General features: G+C 36.3%; 2 protein-coding genes across 4 annotated transcripts in view; both read left to right on the top strand.

Moving 5' to 3' along the window:
• The window catches only part of ppp1r1b (protein phosphatase 1, regulatory (inhibitor) subunit 1B), a 22,870-nt gene extending 18,000 nt beyond the window's left edge, over positions 1–4,870 (top strand). Inside the window, exons 3-5 of one of the 2 annotated variants that reach the window (XM_016231064.1) lie at positions 97–172; positions 1,953–1,991; positions 4,118–4,870. In XM_016231064.1, the coding sequence (XP_016086550.1) occupies positions 97–172; positions 1,953–1,991; positions 4,118–4,257 (255 nt within the window). In that variant the 3' untranslated portion in view covers positions 4,258–4,870. Of the gene's footprint in view, positions 1–96; positions 173–1,952; positions 2,073–4,117 lie in introns of both variants that reach the window. The other variant, XM_016231063.1, reaches the window with a different exon arrangement.
• Positions 4,871–5,912: 1,042 nt separating this feature from the next.
• On the top strand, positions 5,913–16,880 carry stard3 (StAR related lipid transfer domain containing 3). 2 transcript variants are annotated; one of them, XM_016231059.1, is made up of 15 exons: positions 5,913–6,171; positions 7,216–7,453; positions 8,225–8,302; positions 8,846–8,923; positions 9,094–9,147; positions 9,336–9,453; positions 10,327–10,428; positions 10,513–10,568; positions 10,718–10,810; positions 10,891–10,953; positions 11,046–11,141; positions 12,551–12,630; positions 12,780–12,884; positions 12,982–13,075; positions 15,359–16,879. In XM_016231059.1, exons 2-15 carry the CDS (start codon positions 7,241–7,243, stop codon positions 15,464–15,466), a joined length of 1,338 nt encoding a protein of 445 aa, XP_016086545.1. In that variant the 5' UTR covers positions 5,913–6,171; positions 7,216–7,240; the 3' UTR covers positions 15,467–16,879. The 2 variants fall into 2 exon arrangements, with proteins under 2 accessions (XP_016086545.1, XP_016086546.1); XM_016231060.1 differs by lacking the exon at positions 5,913–6,171 and adding an exon at positions 6,178–6,281 and having other exon boundaries at positions 15,359–16,880.
• The last annotated feature ends 734 nt before the right edge of the window (positions 16,881–17,614 follow it).

Here is a 17,614-nt window from a genome sequence, read left to right as displayed (position 1 = left end):
GTGTGTGTGTGTGTGTGTGTGTGTGTGTGTGTGTGTGTGTGTGTGTGTGTGTGTGTATAATATCATATGTACATTTAACATATATGCTATCTTCAGTGGGTTGTAGGAGAAAATGGTGTCCTCAAGCCAAAACGAATCAACCCAAATATCTACCAGCCACCATCATTAAAAGGTAAAAGCCTGTAGTTTTGCCTGTGATGTGTGATCAGTGTATTGTGTATATTCCTTTGGTATACATATTGTTTCTGAAGACTTTCCTGCACTGTGCCGGCCCTGGGTTTAAAAGCTCTCCCAAGCTGCAAGTCTGTTTTTCTCATTTTACCATGCGTGTGTGTAAGATTAGAGATGGTGACAGCTGTGATGGGTGTGAGTCTGTGCTGCTCTGGATCATCCTGGATTACAGCAGATAGCATACAGCTGCAAACACACACCATTTCAGAGGACAGACGTCCATCAGAAATGTCCACCATCAGACCAATGCACTACAAAGATCGTGACCCACTGAGGACAATCTAGATTACTAGATTATGTCAACATAACGGTGCTGTTGTTTTCAGCTTTGGCTCCGTTTAGATCCATTTTCATTGACGGAGCAAAAATAAACAAAATAACTGGCCGTATTTTGTCTAAATTGTAACTTATTGACTTAGTGTTTATAGAAAATTCCATTTGATATCAAGGTGATATTGAGTTTGACAGCACTACTGCTTTTCTAATATTGCTTAGTCTCGTTTGATCCATTTGAATTGTGAGTGAAAAAATTGCAATTATATTTTAATGTACAATTACATTTTCATTTTTTATTCAATGGTGTGAAAAAAGAATTGTAAGATGTAAACTCAGAATTCCGAGGGAAAAGGTCAGAATTGTGAGATAATTCAGGCTACGTCCACACGAAGCCAGAGCTTTCCCTATCCAATCTTTTTTTTCTCTTCATCTTAAGAAATATCTGCGTCCACACGAAACCATGAAACTGACACAAAACGATGTAGTATACATGCCAGATCATTATGTGGTGCTGTAATTCTGCCACAGAGATACACAAAAAATGGAGAAGACTTGGACTATGCGCATAAACCTAGCGTGCAACGAACATGGAACAATACATTTATTAATCTGTGTTAATGTTAGTTAATAAAAAGACAATCGTTCAGTGTTTGTTCATGTTGTTGTTGCTGTTACGTGACGTAGCGGTGTCTGACTAGGGGGGAGACGTGGGCTGAGGGCGTCATTGTTTCAGAAAATATACAGATTCGCTGTCCACATGAAAACGCAAGGGTGGCGTTTTCAGATTTATCCGCTCTGGGACCCGGTTTAAAAAAATATCGGTTTCACTCTCCCAAAACGCCGGATCCGTCTGGACGAAACGCCTATACGATACAAAATGTATGCGTATACAGCTAAACGCGTCTCCGTGTGGACGGGGCCTCAGAATTGCGAGAAAGTAATTCAGAATTCTGACTTTATATCTCGTAATTCTGAGTTTCTATTTTGGAATTCTGACATTTTTCGCAGAATTGTGAGAAAAAAGTCTGAATTGTGGGACAAAAAGTCAAAATTACCTTTATTATTTTTTTCTTTTTTTATTCTATGGCAGAAACCAAAAGAAAAAAATGAACAGAATTAAATTTGTTTTATTAGTAATGCGTGAAATTAAAAGAAGGGAAAATAGCTATGCATTACTGTGATATTGTCTCTGAATGTGTGTGTTGTGAATCGTCTATTTGTAAAAAGACAGGTGGTTTATCCCTGTCCTTACATGTTCCATCATTGTAGCAGAAATAAAACCCATTCTGGTTGGCACAGCGCAGAAGTCTTGCTAAGAAAGTAAACAGACCCATCCCTCTTTATCTGTGTGTGTTTGTGTACATTCCTGTGTTTGTCCCTTGTGGTTTGATGATCCCTGATTTGTGAATCCCTCTGTGTGTGTCTTTGTGGTCGTGTGTTTATAGCCGTGCAGCAGATGGCTGAAGCTCACATGCAGAAATTAGGTGTGTATCCTCAAGTAGAGGAGGAAGGGGAGGAGCCTATTCAGAGAGGGGGGGAGGAGATTTCCTCATCCTGCACACCTGGTAATCTTAATATCACATCACGGATGAACCCTCCACATATGCATGTTACGTTGTCAGTATTATATTTAGTTTTTTATCATTTTATTTGAAAAGGTTACTGCTGAATGTTCACATCAGCCTTGCAAAAACAATAGTAAGAGAAACTTATGTTCACACTCTCAAATATTATGTCAGATTAATATTACTAAATACTTTTTCTACTACTATAACTATTAGTTTTAAAGGGGTAAATGTAAAGAAAAGTCAAAAGTTAAGTTGTAATGTTTATTTTAATATTTCTATTACATTATGCATATATGATAAATATATTTAATAACTTCAAAAGTTAATGGGGATAAATCAAATAAATTAATAAATGTCTTATTGTTTTATTTTGATTACATTTCTATTGAATGATGTATTAAACAGCGATAAATAATAATGTGAACTGTTGCAGTATTCTGTTAATTATCAGTAGTAAGTGATAAAGATGCAGATAACCGTTTTCTGAGAAATATAGCCTATTGTAGGCACACTTCATTGTTTTTATGCAATTGGAGGTGGACTTTGGGTTATTGGGTTTTTAAAGACTTTTTTTTAGTGGGAAAAACTGAAGTTACTTATTTTTTAACATTTCACATGCAATCTTGGGTTCAGAGTACAGTCTTTTATTGTGCATCTCTGTCATTAATTACTCGCCCTCATGTCGTTCTAAACCCGTAAGACCTTCGTTTATCTTCGGAACACAAATTAAGATATTTTTGATGAATTCTGAGAGCTCTCTGACCCTCCCATAGACAGCAGTGCAATTACCACGCTCAAGGTCCAGAAACATAGCAAGGAGATCGGTAAAATCATCCATGTGACATCAGGGCTTCAACCGTAATTTTACAAAGCTACGAGAATAAATTTTGTCGTAAACAAAAATTACGACTTTATTCAACAATTCGTCGTCTCTGCTCCACTGTAGTGCCATTTTGGAGAGTATCCACTGAACGCACCACATGGATACGTTGTTTTCGTCAAATCAAAGCGTAAATTCAATTAAATTCAAGTTTATTTGTATAGTGCTTTTCACGATACAAATCGTTGCAAAGCAACTTTACAGCAAAATAAATAAACGTAGAAAACGTATCCGTATGGTGCGGCTGACACAGAACAGCATACGCTGTTTGCGTTTCGGAACACAAATTAAGATATTTTTGATGAATTCTGAGAGCTCTCTGACCCTCCCATAGACAGCAGTGCAATTACCACGCTCAAGGTCCAGAAACATAGCAAGGAGATCGGTAAAATCATCCATGTGACATCAGGGCTTCAACCGTAATTTTACAAAGCTACGAGAATAAATTTTTTGTCGTAAACAAAAATTACGACTTTATTCAACAATTCGTCGTCTCTGCTCCACTGTAGTGCCATTTTGGAGAGTATCCACTGAACGCACCACATGGATACGTTGTTTTCGTCAAATCAAAGTGTAAATTCAATTAAATTCAAGTTTATTTGTATAGTGCTTTTCACGATACAAATCGTTGCAAAGCAACTTTACAGCAAAATAAATAAACGTAGAAAACGTATCCGTATGGTGCGGCTGACACAGAACAGCATACGCTGTTTGCGTTCAGTGGATACTCTCCAAAATGGCGCTACGGTGGAGACGAATTGTTGAATAAAGTTGTTATTTTTGTTTTCTTTGCATACAAAAAGTATTCTTGTAGCTTCGTAAAATTACGGTTGAACGCCTGATGGATGTCACATGGATTATTTTACCGATCTTTTCTACGTTTCTGGACCTTGATCGTGGTAATTACATTGCTGTCTATGAAGGGTCAGAGAGCTCTCAGAATTCATCAAAAATGTCTTAATTTGTGTTCCGAAGATGAACGAAGGTCTTACGGGTTTAGAATGACATGAGGGTGAGTAATTAATGACAGAATTTTAATTCTGGGGTGGAGCAACCCTTTAATATTGTGCTACTCTCTCAATCAAATCAAATCAAATATCCCAATCAAATATGAGAATGCCTGTTGATTCCGTATTTTATTTAATAAATACTCATTTTAAAGATTCACAGGAGCAAAGGGACATGGCAGAACACCAGCCCGGCATGAGAAAGGCAGGAGCCACAGCACCAACTGATGAAGAGGAGGAGGAGGAAGTAGAAGCAGACAATATGGCAAAGGATGAGTGCAGAAATGTGGACTGATAAAGTTTGAGGAACTTTAGAGATTTTTTTTTCATAATGCAGAACCTTGTTTGGATATCAGAATTATTGTTTATTGATAACTGGCTGTCAATAATTCCATCACTTGATAAAAAACGGCTGTCTGTTTGTATTCAGAGACAAAAAGAGACTTAAAAAAAAAACTCTGAAAGACTGGAATTTTGGAGTGGTCAAACAACCTCAAACAATTCATTCGCCCCGACATTGCCATGAAATAGAAATGCATAAGGTTAAATCCATCAGCAGTCATCTAATATCATCCCTGCATTTCATACATTCGAACAAAAAGCTAAAGTACAAATGTTTAGTTCTATGAGCAGCGCAGTATGAATGTGAAGTGTTGAGAAATGTGTTCATATCATGTCATGTCATGTTTTGTGTGTGTGTGTGTGTGTGTGTGTGTGTGTGTTTGAGTTGCTGTATGTTTTGTTATCGGTGTGTTTCTTTGGGCCTACACTGCCATCTGGAGTACAGAGAATTGTTATACCGAATCCCATGAAATCATTTGCCAAAAACAATAATCCCAGAGCACATGGAAAGGCTCAATATCTAAGTATTTAGCAGCATTATTATTTGTTAAACCATTGCCAACACTCGTTCAGCGGCCTCGTTTCGCTTTGACGGCTTTCAGTCTCACCCTGCTTCATTCTACTACCTTAATAAATCATTAGCTCATCCATGAACATGATTTCTGCCCGAGTCGTGTCGGATTGCATCGGCTGTTAGTGTTGGGTCGTTCTTGAACGATTCGTTCATTTTGAGCAAATCTTTAATGTGACTCGGGAAGAATGAGTCGTCTCGGGGAGTGATTCGTTCAGTCGCGCATGCGCAACATCCTATAGGTTCTGTACTGGAATTAGTCAAGTAGTTCACCTGTTTCAAGTCTTCGGGTTTTTCCGAGTCATTCGTTCATCACGTGTTAGCCCCATAAGCTTAACCAATGCAGTCTGAGCCGGAAAGAGACTTGATTAGTTCATCTCTTGAGTCTTCGGGTTTAAGTCGTTCATTCGTCACGTGTTAGCCCCATAAGTTTAACCAATGCAGTCTGAGCCGGAAAGAGACTTGATTAGTTCATCTCTCGAGTCTTCGGGTTTAACAGCCCCATAAGCCCAAACCCGAAGACTTGTCAGATAAGAGGTGAGGTGAGCTAATCATGGACTGAAGACCCAGGTAAACAATTAATTAATCTTTTCTGTTTCTTATAGCAGTTTTGTATTGTTTGTAGTGTGATCAACGTTTGCGTAAGTAGTAGACGTATTAGGGAAGTAACACGTAACATTTTAATTCTACTTTGCTAAAATGAACGAAATGACTCGAAAAAAGATTCGTTCATTTTGCTGAACGAGACTCAAAGGTCCGAGTCGGTAAAATGATCCGAACTTCCCATCACTATCGGCTGTGGGGATGAAGAGAAACTCCCATGATTCCACACTCAGTCACGGCGCCTTTGTTTCTCTGTTTATTTTGAATACGCGCCCTCTAGTGGCGAAAATTACATAGTGTGCCTTTAAAGTACAAATATCATCCACTTTTTGTACTTACCCAATACAATTTCTTATTTTGTATATACGATTTATTAATGTGTTCATTACATTCTTTACAAACATCAACCAAAATACCAGTGTTATTATAACTAAACATAGAACTATGGTAATTTGATGATAGTCGTTCATAAGGATTTTCTCACTGGTTTAAGATATTAGCCTATATTAAGCTTTTCAGATTTCTGATTATATATACTGTATCACGTGATGCGTTAGTTCATTTCGGCGTTTCACATTCTTCAGCCACGAGCGCTTAGAGCGTCGATCAGCTGGCGGATGTGACGCTTTCCCGCATCCGCTTGTTATCACGGAAGAGCAGCAGCCTGCTAGTGAGAACGGTGCGCTGATTCTGGTGAGTTTCGGCTTCACGTTGACTCTCTCGGCTGATTTTTGATTAACGACGGGTTTGGTGCTTTTAGATGACTTGTAAACAACTTGTACCAGCTGTCAACTAACCGAGAGGTCAGTGCGTGTTTAAGTTTAGAGCTGCAAGCTTGTTTATGCTGCGATTTGCGTGCTAACTAGACAAATAAGTGTGAGTGTGCTCCTGAATATTCATTAGGTCTCTTCAAAATATCAAGTATGCGTTTATGAAGGGTTGTCAAATATATATTTAAAGCTTGTTTGCCACACGTAGAGGAACTGCATTCATGTTGACAGTGCAGCATTCAGTATAAGATGCTTTTGCTTCCCCAGTATTTATTCTCTGTTCTGTGTGTCACATGATTTTATTCATTAATTCTTTGGACAAATAGGAAAGAGAGGGTTATCAAACCTAAAAAGCCTAGTATTAAAGGTTAAAAGCTCTCTAATAAATCAGTATGATCACCTTTACCTCCTTTCATAATGGCAATTTTTTCATAAGCATGACAGAGAGATTAAGCTAGATTTAATGCTCTTAAATGATTTTTAGAGTTGTCATGTCAGCTTATTCACTTGCTGAAACTATGACAGTTCATAAACACAAATTAGATGGAAAATGATGGCATTTAGTGATCCATTGTCAACCCCCCCCCCATCACAAATGACTCTTATTCATTCAGCATTCATCCTAGTTCATGCAAACATGGTGACACTGACTATATAAATCAACTATTTTAGTGCATCGCAGGATGTGTACATTAACAACACGTTTATGATCATCAAACGCAGATTACATACTATATGTACATAAACAGTATACATATACAATCAGGTACACTACATAGGGAATGCTTTTGTTAAGCCATGACTTTAGAGTGGCTTTAAAAGTGGTCAAATGCTGCTTGATTAGATCTTGTTGGATTGCTCGCTGTGCTTTCAGTCTGTGTATAATTGCAGTATCTGATTGCATAAGAGCCAGATAAAGCATGTTTGTTTGTTTGACTGTTTAATTGTCTTTCCGTCTCTGGTTTAGGGGATGTGCTCCAGCTGCATTAGTTATGCCGAGTGGCGTGGACTACAGCGAGTTGGGAGGAAGTCTTCCAGCCATTGCTTCTTTGAACGCCTCGTATTCCCTCTCCCTTCCCTCCCCGTACTACCCCCCGCTGCCCCCGGGAGAGAGGAAAGCCTTCTCAGACGTACGCCGAACGTTCTGCCTCTTCGTTACGTTTGACCTCCTCTTCATCACTCTGCTCTGGATCATTGAATTAAATGTGAGTTTTTATTTTGTGCTTCCAAACTGTCGTCTTGCCCAATGCTATTCATTTTTCTCTTGTCGTTCAGTGTGTACTTCCTTTTTAACTTGGCCCATAGTCGTGTGGGGTGAATTTTACAGTTGATTGTACGTGCCCTTTTCACGTCCTATGATGAAAATAGAGGCGTGTGAAATTTGTATATTGTAATTTGCATATTAAATATATTTTGAACATTTGAGCATTTTTAATAATAAAATCATAAACAATAAAACAATCAAAAAAGATAATACAGATATTTCAGATAAATATGTAAATAAATATTTAACTGCACATACACGTGTACTGTATTTACTTTATAAAACATATGGTTAAAAACATTTAATACCAAACTATTTATATAGTTTAATAAAATGAAAGACTATTTATATAGTTTTGTAGCCTATTTATGGAAAACGGCAATACAAATTTATGTACATAAATAAAATATATATTATACTGCATCAAAAAGAAAATGTGAATATTGAGATTTTATGATTTTATATAAGTACGCATACACATATTTTTACTTAAAAAAAATATAAATGGTTAAAACATATTTATTATGCCGTTTTGTAGCCTATTTATGGAAAGAATGAATAATAATAATATTATGTACATAAACTTTTTTTTGTAATTTAATATGTATCTTTAGCATGTGACACATAAAACAGTGCATTTATGTGCATTTTAAGGTTTTCAATGAAATATAGGAAAGGATGCATGATTTGCCTTTCTCTCTGTCTCTCTCAGATCAGTAAGAGTATATGGACCAGTCTTGAGAATGAGGTTGTTCACTACAACTTCAAGTCATCGTTCTTCGATATCTTTGTAAGTATCATAAAGCGAAAGCCTTGTTACTTATTGATAATAAAAGATGGTACATTTTTATAACTGACTGCTCTACATTATTGGTTTGATATGATCTCTCTGATGAAGTCTTTGTCATGAACACGCAAACACACACTTAACTGTATAAAATATGAATCATTAAACCGTTCCAGTTTTGGGTTTTTATTTTCGGTTTGATAAAGCATTAGTCTGTTTATTTAAAGCTTCTAGAGCATGAGGTGTGAGAAATTGCGATTCACACGGTTTCTGTCACCCACTTTAGCATGTGACATCAATAGATGTAGTCGTCCTCTACTGCATTTCTTGTACGAGCAAGTTTTGGGTGAATTTGGGGTATTGAAATGGCCTCATTGTTTATTGAAGCTGCTGTCATGCCTGCAAATATAGGGATGTCATCCTAGAAACACGTTGAAACACTCTTATATTTACTAAGAATCAGCACTGAACAGTCATTGTTAAATCTTCAGTTATTATTTTCGAAGCAATAATCTCTCTTTTTCTCCTTTGCTTGTTGCCGACCAGCTTTTAGCTGTGTTTAGGTTTCTGTGCTTGCAGCTTGGTTATGCTGCGTTTCGACTGAGACATTGGTGGGTTATTGCGGTAAGAAAGACCTCAGCCTATATAAATCTCAATATTTGCATTTTCTGTAAACGTTATAGAAAATGCTAATAATAATTACAATATTTTCCTTTTCATATTTGTGGTGAAATATGACTTTTACAGGCTTGGATATGATCATTGTCTTTTTTTTTTATTTTCTCCATTCTCAGATCACTACTCTGGTGACCAGCGCCTTCCTCATCGCCAAAGTAATCTGGTCAGATGTAAGCTAGTTCATGTTTTGTCTTCCTATCCAAACTATTTGAATATTTATCTTCATTTAAGGGAAGTCATAGTGTTTGCTCCTCAGAGAGACCACTAGCAGCTCTCTGAATTCCTCCTCGGTTTTATTATATTGCTGTGATAATAGAAATAGGTGTAGGACGTCATAGATCCCTCTTGTTTTTCTCAGTTGTTTAGTCAGAATGCTTTTGGTTACGTTCTTCCCATCACCTCGTTTGTGGTGGCTTGGTTGGAAACCTGGTTCCTGGATTTCAAAGTTCTCACACAGGAAGCAGAAGATGAGAGAGGTGAGAGAGCTTTTTACAGTAAGAAAATTCAGGGCTGTATTGAACTGACACGAGTCATTAATAACAGCATTTGTTCATAGGGCATGTTTTATAGATGACAAATTAGTCATAAAGCCATCCTCCAAAGCTAAAATAGTCCATTATTTGTCAATAACATACTTATAAGTCTCATAAAATGCATATAATCTCAATATGCATTATATGTCAATAACATACTTATAAGTCTAATATAATCTCAAATAATGCATTTTGTTAATGTTTATGGAATTTATAACTTGAAAATAGCAGAAGGTTTATGGCAGGTTATTTCTTTTCTGGTCTTTATTATTTGATTTGATTTTATTTGATTTTTCCCTGAAGGTGACCTATAATATTAGTCAAGTTTTTTTTCCAAGTAACTTTTTTTTTTTTGCATGACCTTTTCTACTCTCTCTAAGGCTGTTAGAATTAAGCAGTTTGAAGTAGAAGTTTTTTGCATCTGTACCTTCAAAAAATGTGAATGAAGAAATTACGAATGGCTGACATTTTTTCACGTGAGATTAGTAAAAACATCCTAGATGTATGATAAAATACTGAACTTTACTGTTATGCGAATGCGGATCATATGTTAATACGTTTATGGTTGAGACGTCATAGACGTAATCACTTCTGAGCGAGTCAGTTTGGCTTTTTAGTTTCAAAGCCCATTCAAAAGAGGAAAAGAAAAATCCCTTTTTGTCATTTTAATAGTGTTGTGGTCATGTAAAGTCACATTACTTAAAGCTGTGTGAAGGGAAACATGCTCTGCTTTGTTGTAGAGTTTCAGACTGTCACTGATGTTTGGGAAAGTCCTCCCACTACATTGATGATCTGTCGTTTTCTCATCTCCTGCAGCGTATCTGGCAGCAGTTAATGCCGCGTGTGAGCCGGCCCCTCTGATCTGTCCTAGACCCGTGTCTGACGGACAGTTTTACTCCCCGCCGGAGTCCCTGGCAGGTAACGCCATTCACTTTCTTTCTAATGCAACTCATTATCTGTTTTTGCTTTATTTCCCGCCTAATGTTTGTGTTTGTCCTGTAGGTTCGGATGAAGACCTTGATGAAGAGGGTCTCGGTAGGAAAGAACTAACAGAACAAGTAATCATATGCTTATTTTCTTCCTTTTCATTATGTTTGGATGGAAGAAATGTTTGAAAATGACCATTTCTGTATGTCCGAAAGTAATAAGAACCGTTTATTTCATAAAAAGCACAGCAGATCACTTTGTCCAATCACTTGTTTTTAAGGACAAGCAGTTTATACGACAGGGACGGGAGGCCATGGTTGTGGTGGAACAGATACTGACACAAGAGGAAAACTGGAAGTTTGATAAGACTAATGTGTGTAGACCTCCGTGCTTGCAGTCTTTATTTGTTTCTGTTTTTGTTAGTGGTTTAATATGATGTGCTTTAATACTTAGGAGCTGGGCGATGCAGTATATACTCTTGAAATCCCGTTCCATGGGAAAACGTTTATTTTAAAGGTATGTTCCCTCTGTATTATGAGTCTTTTTGTGTCTTTATGTTTGTTCATATATACAGAATCAGTCACTGAGCTGTGTTTTGGGTGTTTTAGGCGCTCTTGCAGTGTACCGCAGAGCTGGTGTATCAGGAGGTCATTTTGCAGCCGGAGAAGATGGTGCAGTGGAACAGAACAGTGTCTGTTTGTCAGGTACACATACTCACAGACGCCTCCATTAATGACAGCTGAAACACATGTGGGTGTGAGGCATGTGTTAATAGTTAAGACACATGTGCACTTTAAAAAAATTGAGCACGACCATCCCTTCATCTTTACTACTAGTTTTAACATGAAATGAACATGAATTAACGTCTCATGTAATCGCTCAATCAGTGTTTCAATTGCGGAAAGATGCATCATTAAAACAAAATGCACCGTAGCATTTCATTTACCTCAGGCAAGTCATCAGTGCCCACAGCTCGCTATTTGCTTGAGAAATGAAGTCTAGAGAAGAGCATTTTGCAAAATATTAGACTATATACTTCATTATAGTTAGTGATGTCTTAATAATTTAATGTATGCTTAAAAATATCTTTTATGAAACAAGTTATGACAGCCACTGTGTAAATTATGATTTCAACTACAAATAGAAATTGTATAATTTAGAAGTTAATTTAAAAACGGCATTATGTGCAATTTACATGTTTGAATACAAATTTTTTATTTGAGTGTCGATTATTATAGTTAAAAATAAATGGTAATTGAATTTAAGTTTGGGCTCTGTTGTTAATTGTAACCTTATAATAATGTAATAGGGCTCCCTATAGTTTAGAGCAGAAGCTGAGGGATTTTTATACCTAAGAAATTTTTGATTGTATTTGAATTTATGCTGTACCGAAACCATACCGAACCGTGGCGTCAAAACCGAGGTGCATACCGAACTATCAAGTTTGTGTACCGTTACACCCCTAGTCCTAAGTGTCACACAATCCTTCAGAAATCATTATAATATGCTGATTTGCTGATCAATGTTGAAAAAAGTTACTTAATATTTTTGTGGAAACTGTCATACATTTTTGTCAGGATTCTTAAAAGTTAAAAAGAACAGCATTTATTTAAAAAATATGGTTTTATAACAGTATACATGTCTATTACTGTCACTTTTGATCAATTTATTCCATCCTTTCTAAAAAAAAAATAAAGCATTCATTTCTTTCGAAACAAAATTTTGAACTCCAAATATATATTTATATTTACTTCTATTTACCTTTTATGATGGATGCTTATGTTTTTCCAATTAAATAATCATTTTAGTCACTGGATGTTATTGCATAATGGAGAACTAAATGTATTTTAGTTAAATAGGTCTTCTTTTGACCTGGCACACAACAGGTGTGCTTTGACAGGGTGATATTTATGCAGATGACCCAGATTTGAAACCATTAAAAAGGCCATAAATAAAACACTACGAAGCTGCAAGATAAGATGGGTGTATTTGTGGGATGGTTTTGAGCTTTTAATCTTTGAAACAGCCTTGAAGAAGCTGTTTCTAAGTGTCCTGCATACACTCTGTCATTACAGGTAATGTTCTCCGTGTTGTTTTTTTTATCTGTCTACAGATTTTACAGAGAGTGGATGACAACACAATGGTGTCATATGATGTTTCTGCAGGAGCCGCTGGAGGTGTTGTGTCTCCCAGGTGAGAGAGTGCTTACCAATCGTTGCTTAAAGTCTGTTTAACATGTAAAAATAGCATATTTTTTATCATTTTTAGCTGTTTGGCTGTACTAATAATTGAGAAGTCAAAGAGTTCCAACTGTGTCTGTTTTTTATGTTCTTGATCTTCAGGGACTTTGTGAACGTTCGTCGGGTGGAGCGCAGAAGAGACTGCTACATCTCTGCAGGAATGGCCACCAATCACAGCAGTAAACCCCCTCACAGTCGCTACGTCAGGTCTGCTTGAATGCAAAGCGTTTTGCTTCGTCAGCCAATAAAAATGGAGAACTTAAAGCTGTAAACTGAACTCTCTCTCTCTCTCTCTCTCTCTCAGAGGGGAAAATGGTCCTGGTGGATTTGTTGTGTTGAAATCTAACAGTAATCCTTCAGTTTGCACCTTCATCTGGGTCCTCAATACAGACCTTAAGGTAAGAGCTGCAGTTACTGCCATTTAAACACATTCAAATAATGAGCGTTTTTAATTAGGTGTTTTTAAATGCAAGTATTTTTGGAATATTTGGAGATTTGAAAAACCCTATAACATTAAGTAACTTCATTGTAAAGTCAGCCTGCACCATTTGTGTTACAGACATCATGCAATTTGTTGAGATGTGTGCTATAACATTTTGAAGCATTCAGATTTATGATTTTTGTCTGATGGATATTAAAATTGGCAACCATTAAAATTATGTTGAACCATATCTAGAAATTTGGGACTTGGCTCTTTTGAGTTGGACCAGTTAATTAAAAAAACAAAGGAATACACAGACAAAAAAATAAAAAATGATGATTGTGATTTTTATTTTTTTTTTGCTCTGAATTGCAATATATATATATAAACACAATTGCAAGTTTTTTTGTTTTTTTTACTTCTTGCAGTTCTCTCAATTCTGACTTTTTCTGAGTTTTATCCCACATTACTGACCTCTTTTCTCAGAATTGTGAAATATAAACTTGCAAGTTATAATGTTCAATTAAAAGTTATAATGTTCAAAAAATCATATCACAATTCTAATATTTTTTTTACATTTGTGAATTTATATCATGCAATTCCAACTTTGTAACTCGTAACTGTAAATCAAAAAAAGTCAGAATTATGAGATGTGAACTCGCAATTGCGTGGAAAATTATTTTAGAATTGTGAAATAGAAAGTCGGAATTACCTTTTTTTTGTTATTCAGTGGCGGAAACAAGCTTCCATAGAAAACGGAGAATGGGGCTGTGGCAAAAAAGTAGTTTTAAGTAACTTCAACACCCATAATTGCACTAGACTCGATCAGAATATCTGTGAGTGGGAATTAGGCTTGCCGCGATAGACGGTGCTAACGGTGATACCGTTGTTAAGCCGCAACACCAGTTCCGTCACTTGCCCACCGCGGCACCGACCCCCACCGTCGTTTTGATTTTTTATAGTAATAAAAATAATTTTGTTCCGTAAAAGAAGAGACACTACAATTAAAAACTGAATGCGGCTGCTCAATGCAGCGTGCCGAACGACAGTCGCGTCACAGATCAGATTTCATTTCTCCAGTGAGGAGAGTGAGTCGAGCTGACTGACAAGAAGAGTGGGGTGAGACAGACAAGACGATCGCGGATGATTTAGTTTCAAAACGAAATGCAAAAGCACCTGTTTGGCAGTATTTTGGATTTTGAAAAGCCCGTTGACTTTTGCCGTTTATCTAAGGTGATTTTGGAAGTTTTTTTTAAACATCCGTTTCTTATTTAATTGGTTCCACAGTGTTTGCTGATTTTTACTTTATTTAAACTTTGTCATATATTTATTTTATTTGACATCAAGGTGTATGCCGTGCCTCCAAGCTTTCGTATTCGTTTTGCTAATAAACGTTCTACGTTTCTTATTTATTTGGTTATATATTATACATGTTTACTCATTTCCAGTTTTGTATACCTATTTAAACTTTATGGAAGTTGTTTGTTATTTTATATTAGGCATAGCCTGCCCTATAGCATGGTGTATTTTTATTGGTTTTGTTAATAAAAGTTCTATGTTTTATGTATAGGCTTAAGTGAATTTGACGTTGTATTTTGTTGTTGCATTCAAGCAATTGACGCAGAATTGCCGCTAATTCGAAAGTAAAATGCGCACGGTGCTTTTAAGCTATTTAAAAGCGAAGGAAAGTGAGGAAAAGAGGGAAAATTCAAACAAACTAAAAACAAACAATTGCTTTATGCCGAATTGCCGCTAATTCGAAAGTGAAAGTAAAATGTGCACGCCGCTTTTACAAGCTATTTAAAAGCGAGGAAAAGAGGGAACACCCCTGTATTATCGGTATTATCGGTGTTGTCACACGTCGATTAACCGGTGGGAATATTTTCTCACCGTCACAACCTTAGTGGGAATACAAAAATGCAGAAATATGACCTGTAGTTTTCACAAAAGCCTTGGAGTTGTCAAAAGTTTGCCAGATGACGCATTTTACGTTGTTAATAATAGAGGGTCTCTCGACGCAGTTAAAAATTCACATTGTTCATGTACTTATACTACTGATATTATCTAGTTGAAAATCTGCAAATTTACCAAAACACCCTAGCAACTGACTACCTTTTCAACCATAGAGCAGTAATTTGTGCGCAGACTGCTCATTTTCAAAATATGTAATGAAATAGTAATAAATGTTTTTTATATGAATATATTTTGTATAATATATAAATATATATATATTTTTTGTTACTTAATTTTCTTCAAACAGGGTCGCCTCCCACGTTACCTCATCCACCAGTCACTGGCCGCCACCATGTTCGAGTTCATGTCTCATCTCAGGCAGCGTATAAACGAAGTCTACGTCTCCTACCGGTGATCTCTGGCTTCGACTCTTTATCCAGCCACAGTTTACATCGTGGTAACTTCGAATTACACTGTGCCATATTCAAACCACAACTGCCATGAGGAGATACAGCACTGCGTTTGACTGGCGGGAGGTTGTTATGGCTGTCTGCTCCTAGGAAACTTCGGCTGAACGTTTGGCTACACTTTACACTTAAGTTAAAGTTTATATAGATGTACTACTGCAGCACATGGACACGAGGTCATAACTCATACTGTCAAACCCCACAAGAGCTGGAAACATGAACAGGAAGTTATCAGAGAGCAGCTTATGGTGTATAAGAGATCAGGGGAAATGGATTAGGCCTAAAACCACTGTTGTCCCTCTAGTGAACAGGACTAAAGGCTAGGATGGTTTCTTTATTCTGAGCCAAATACGCTGCGCTTTCCCTTGCTGCTTTTACTTATGCCTTAATTGAACATGTACACACATTCATACTAATTATAATTATTGTTTTAGTTCTTATTATGGTTTGGCTCTTGTGGCCAAACATTGCTGTATTCGATTATTAAAAGTAAATGCATTCATCTGTAGCATAGATCAGCGTCCTGCCGTGTGTATGATCATTTGTTTAATAATGTAAACGGTTACGATTTTGATTATACAGTTACATCTTAAATCAGCATAGCTGGTTAACTAGGACCCAAGCTATTTGTATAAAACATGATGCAACAAAAAAGCAAACATTTGCTCTTGGTTTTATTCTGTAAGAACTGGTTCAAAGCAGCACAAAATCCATCTGAAATGGACCTTGTGTTAAAATGCGTGCATTCTTTTTCTCTTCCTCCTTTATTACATGTCAGTTTGTTTTCTCACAGAGCATTACTGTCAAAGTTTTTTTGTTATGCACTCATGTTTACCATATTCATACAGGTCATAGTGATTTATAAACCGGAAACGAAGGCATAGTCACCAGTTGTTTGATTAGTATTCTCTCTAATAGAAATGTGACTGTGTCTTACATTAGTTGCCTTGAAGCAAGCAAATTACTTAATTGGTTTTAACAGCGAGGAAACATTGGGCTTTCTTTTAAGGGAAGGCACATGTTGTAGTTGGCTTATCAGTGATAGCATGAATGATGTTGATCTTTTTAAACAGTCATGTTCTGTACTTTGTTTTGCAGCCTTCTTGGCTTGTACTTGTGTGCCTTTGTTACAGTTTCCCTCACTGAAATCACAAGTTGCTTTCATTATTTAGATGTATTTTGTATCTGAACACCTTTTTTGGCCTCTATGGACTGTAACCACATTTGTTTGTGCAGAGCCTTTTGCAGTTCACTTCACTCATGATTCAAGTTCTGTGTAAATGATATTTTTATACTGATTTACAGTAATATGAAGCTATACAGAATTTTGGCATGTTACTCAAAAAAATGAAGAATCAACATTTAATAAAACTAAGTTTATACTGGATGTGTTTCCTGTTTCAGATTTATAGTTAATTAAACAAAAAGTGAATAAACACTTAAACAACACTTTTGAAAGTCTGAAATGGCATTAAAATATAATACATGAATAGTTTGTATTTGTTTTGATGGCAAAAAAACAAAGCCAAGCATTTTTAATAGAATCAGATATACCAGAAAATATATTTACATTGCAATAAGTGTCAGGAAAAAAAAAAAAAAAACATTCTCATATATATATATTAATATAATTTCACTTTAACCCATGATATGATCTGAAATGGCAACTAGAAAGAATTGTTTTTGTGAACATATATCTGGTGTTATATCAAACCTAAAAATAAAAAATATTGTGAAATGTTTTGCTTGAACATTATCTTTAGTTGATATAAACTGGTTTGATATTTTATCTAATGCAACGACATTCAGACATTTAAAAGTGTAGCTTTGTGTCCACATACTTTTTTTTGTTATAGATATCTATAATAATGTAGTAAACATATTTGCTCTCTTCCCCTTCTCTTTCTTTAAAACCATCCTGACATGATCACAAGGATTATTTGTATTATGTTTCTTAAGTGAAAAGCCTCTGGCAGAGTACGCTGTGCTCAGCCCGCCATGTGATGGAACACAGCCTATGAGACTCTCACATGAGTATCACACATCAAACACTTCTCTTTCTTTCTCACGTAAATTCAGATGCTTGGAATTTTGCT

This window comes from Sinocyclocheilus grahami, unplaced genomic scaffold (genome assembly GCF_001515645.1).
Source record: "Sinocyclocheilus grahami isolate Dianchi unplaced genomic scaffold, SAMN03320097.WGS_v1.1 scaffold382.1, whole genome shotgun sequence".
Taxonomy (NCBI): Eukaryota; Metazoa; Chordata; class Actinopteri; order Cypriniformes; family Cyprinidae; genus Sinocyclocheilus; species Sinocyclocheilus grahami.
This window is presented reverse-complemented; position numbering and strand designations above follow the sequence as displayed.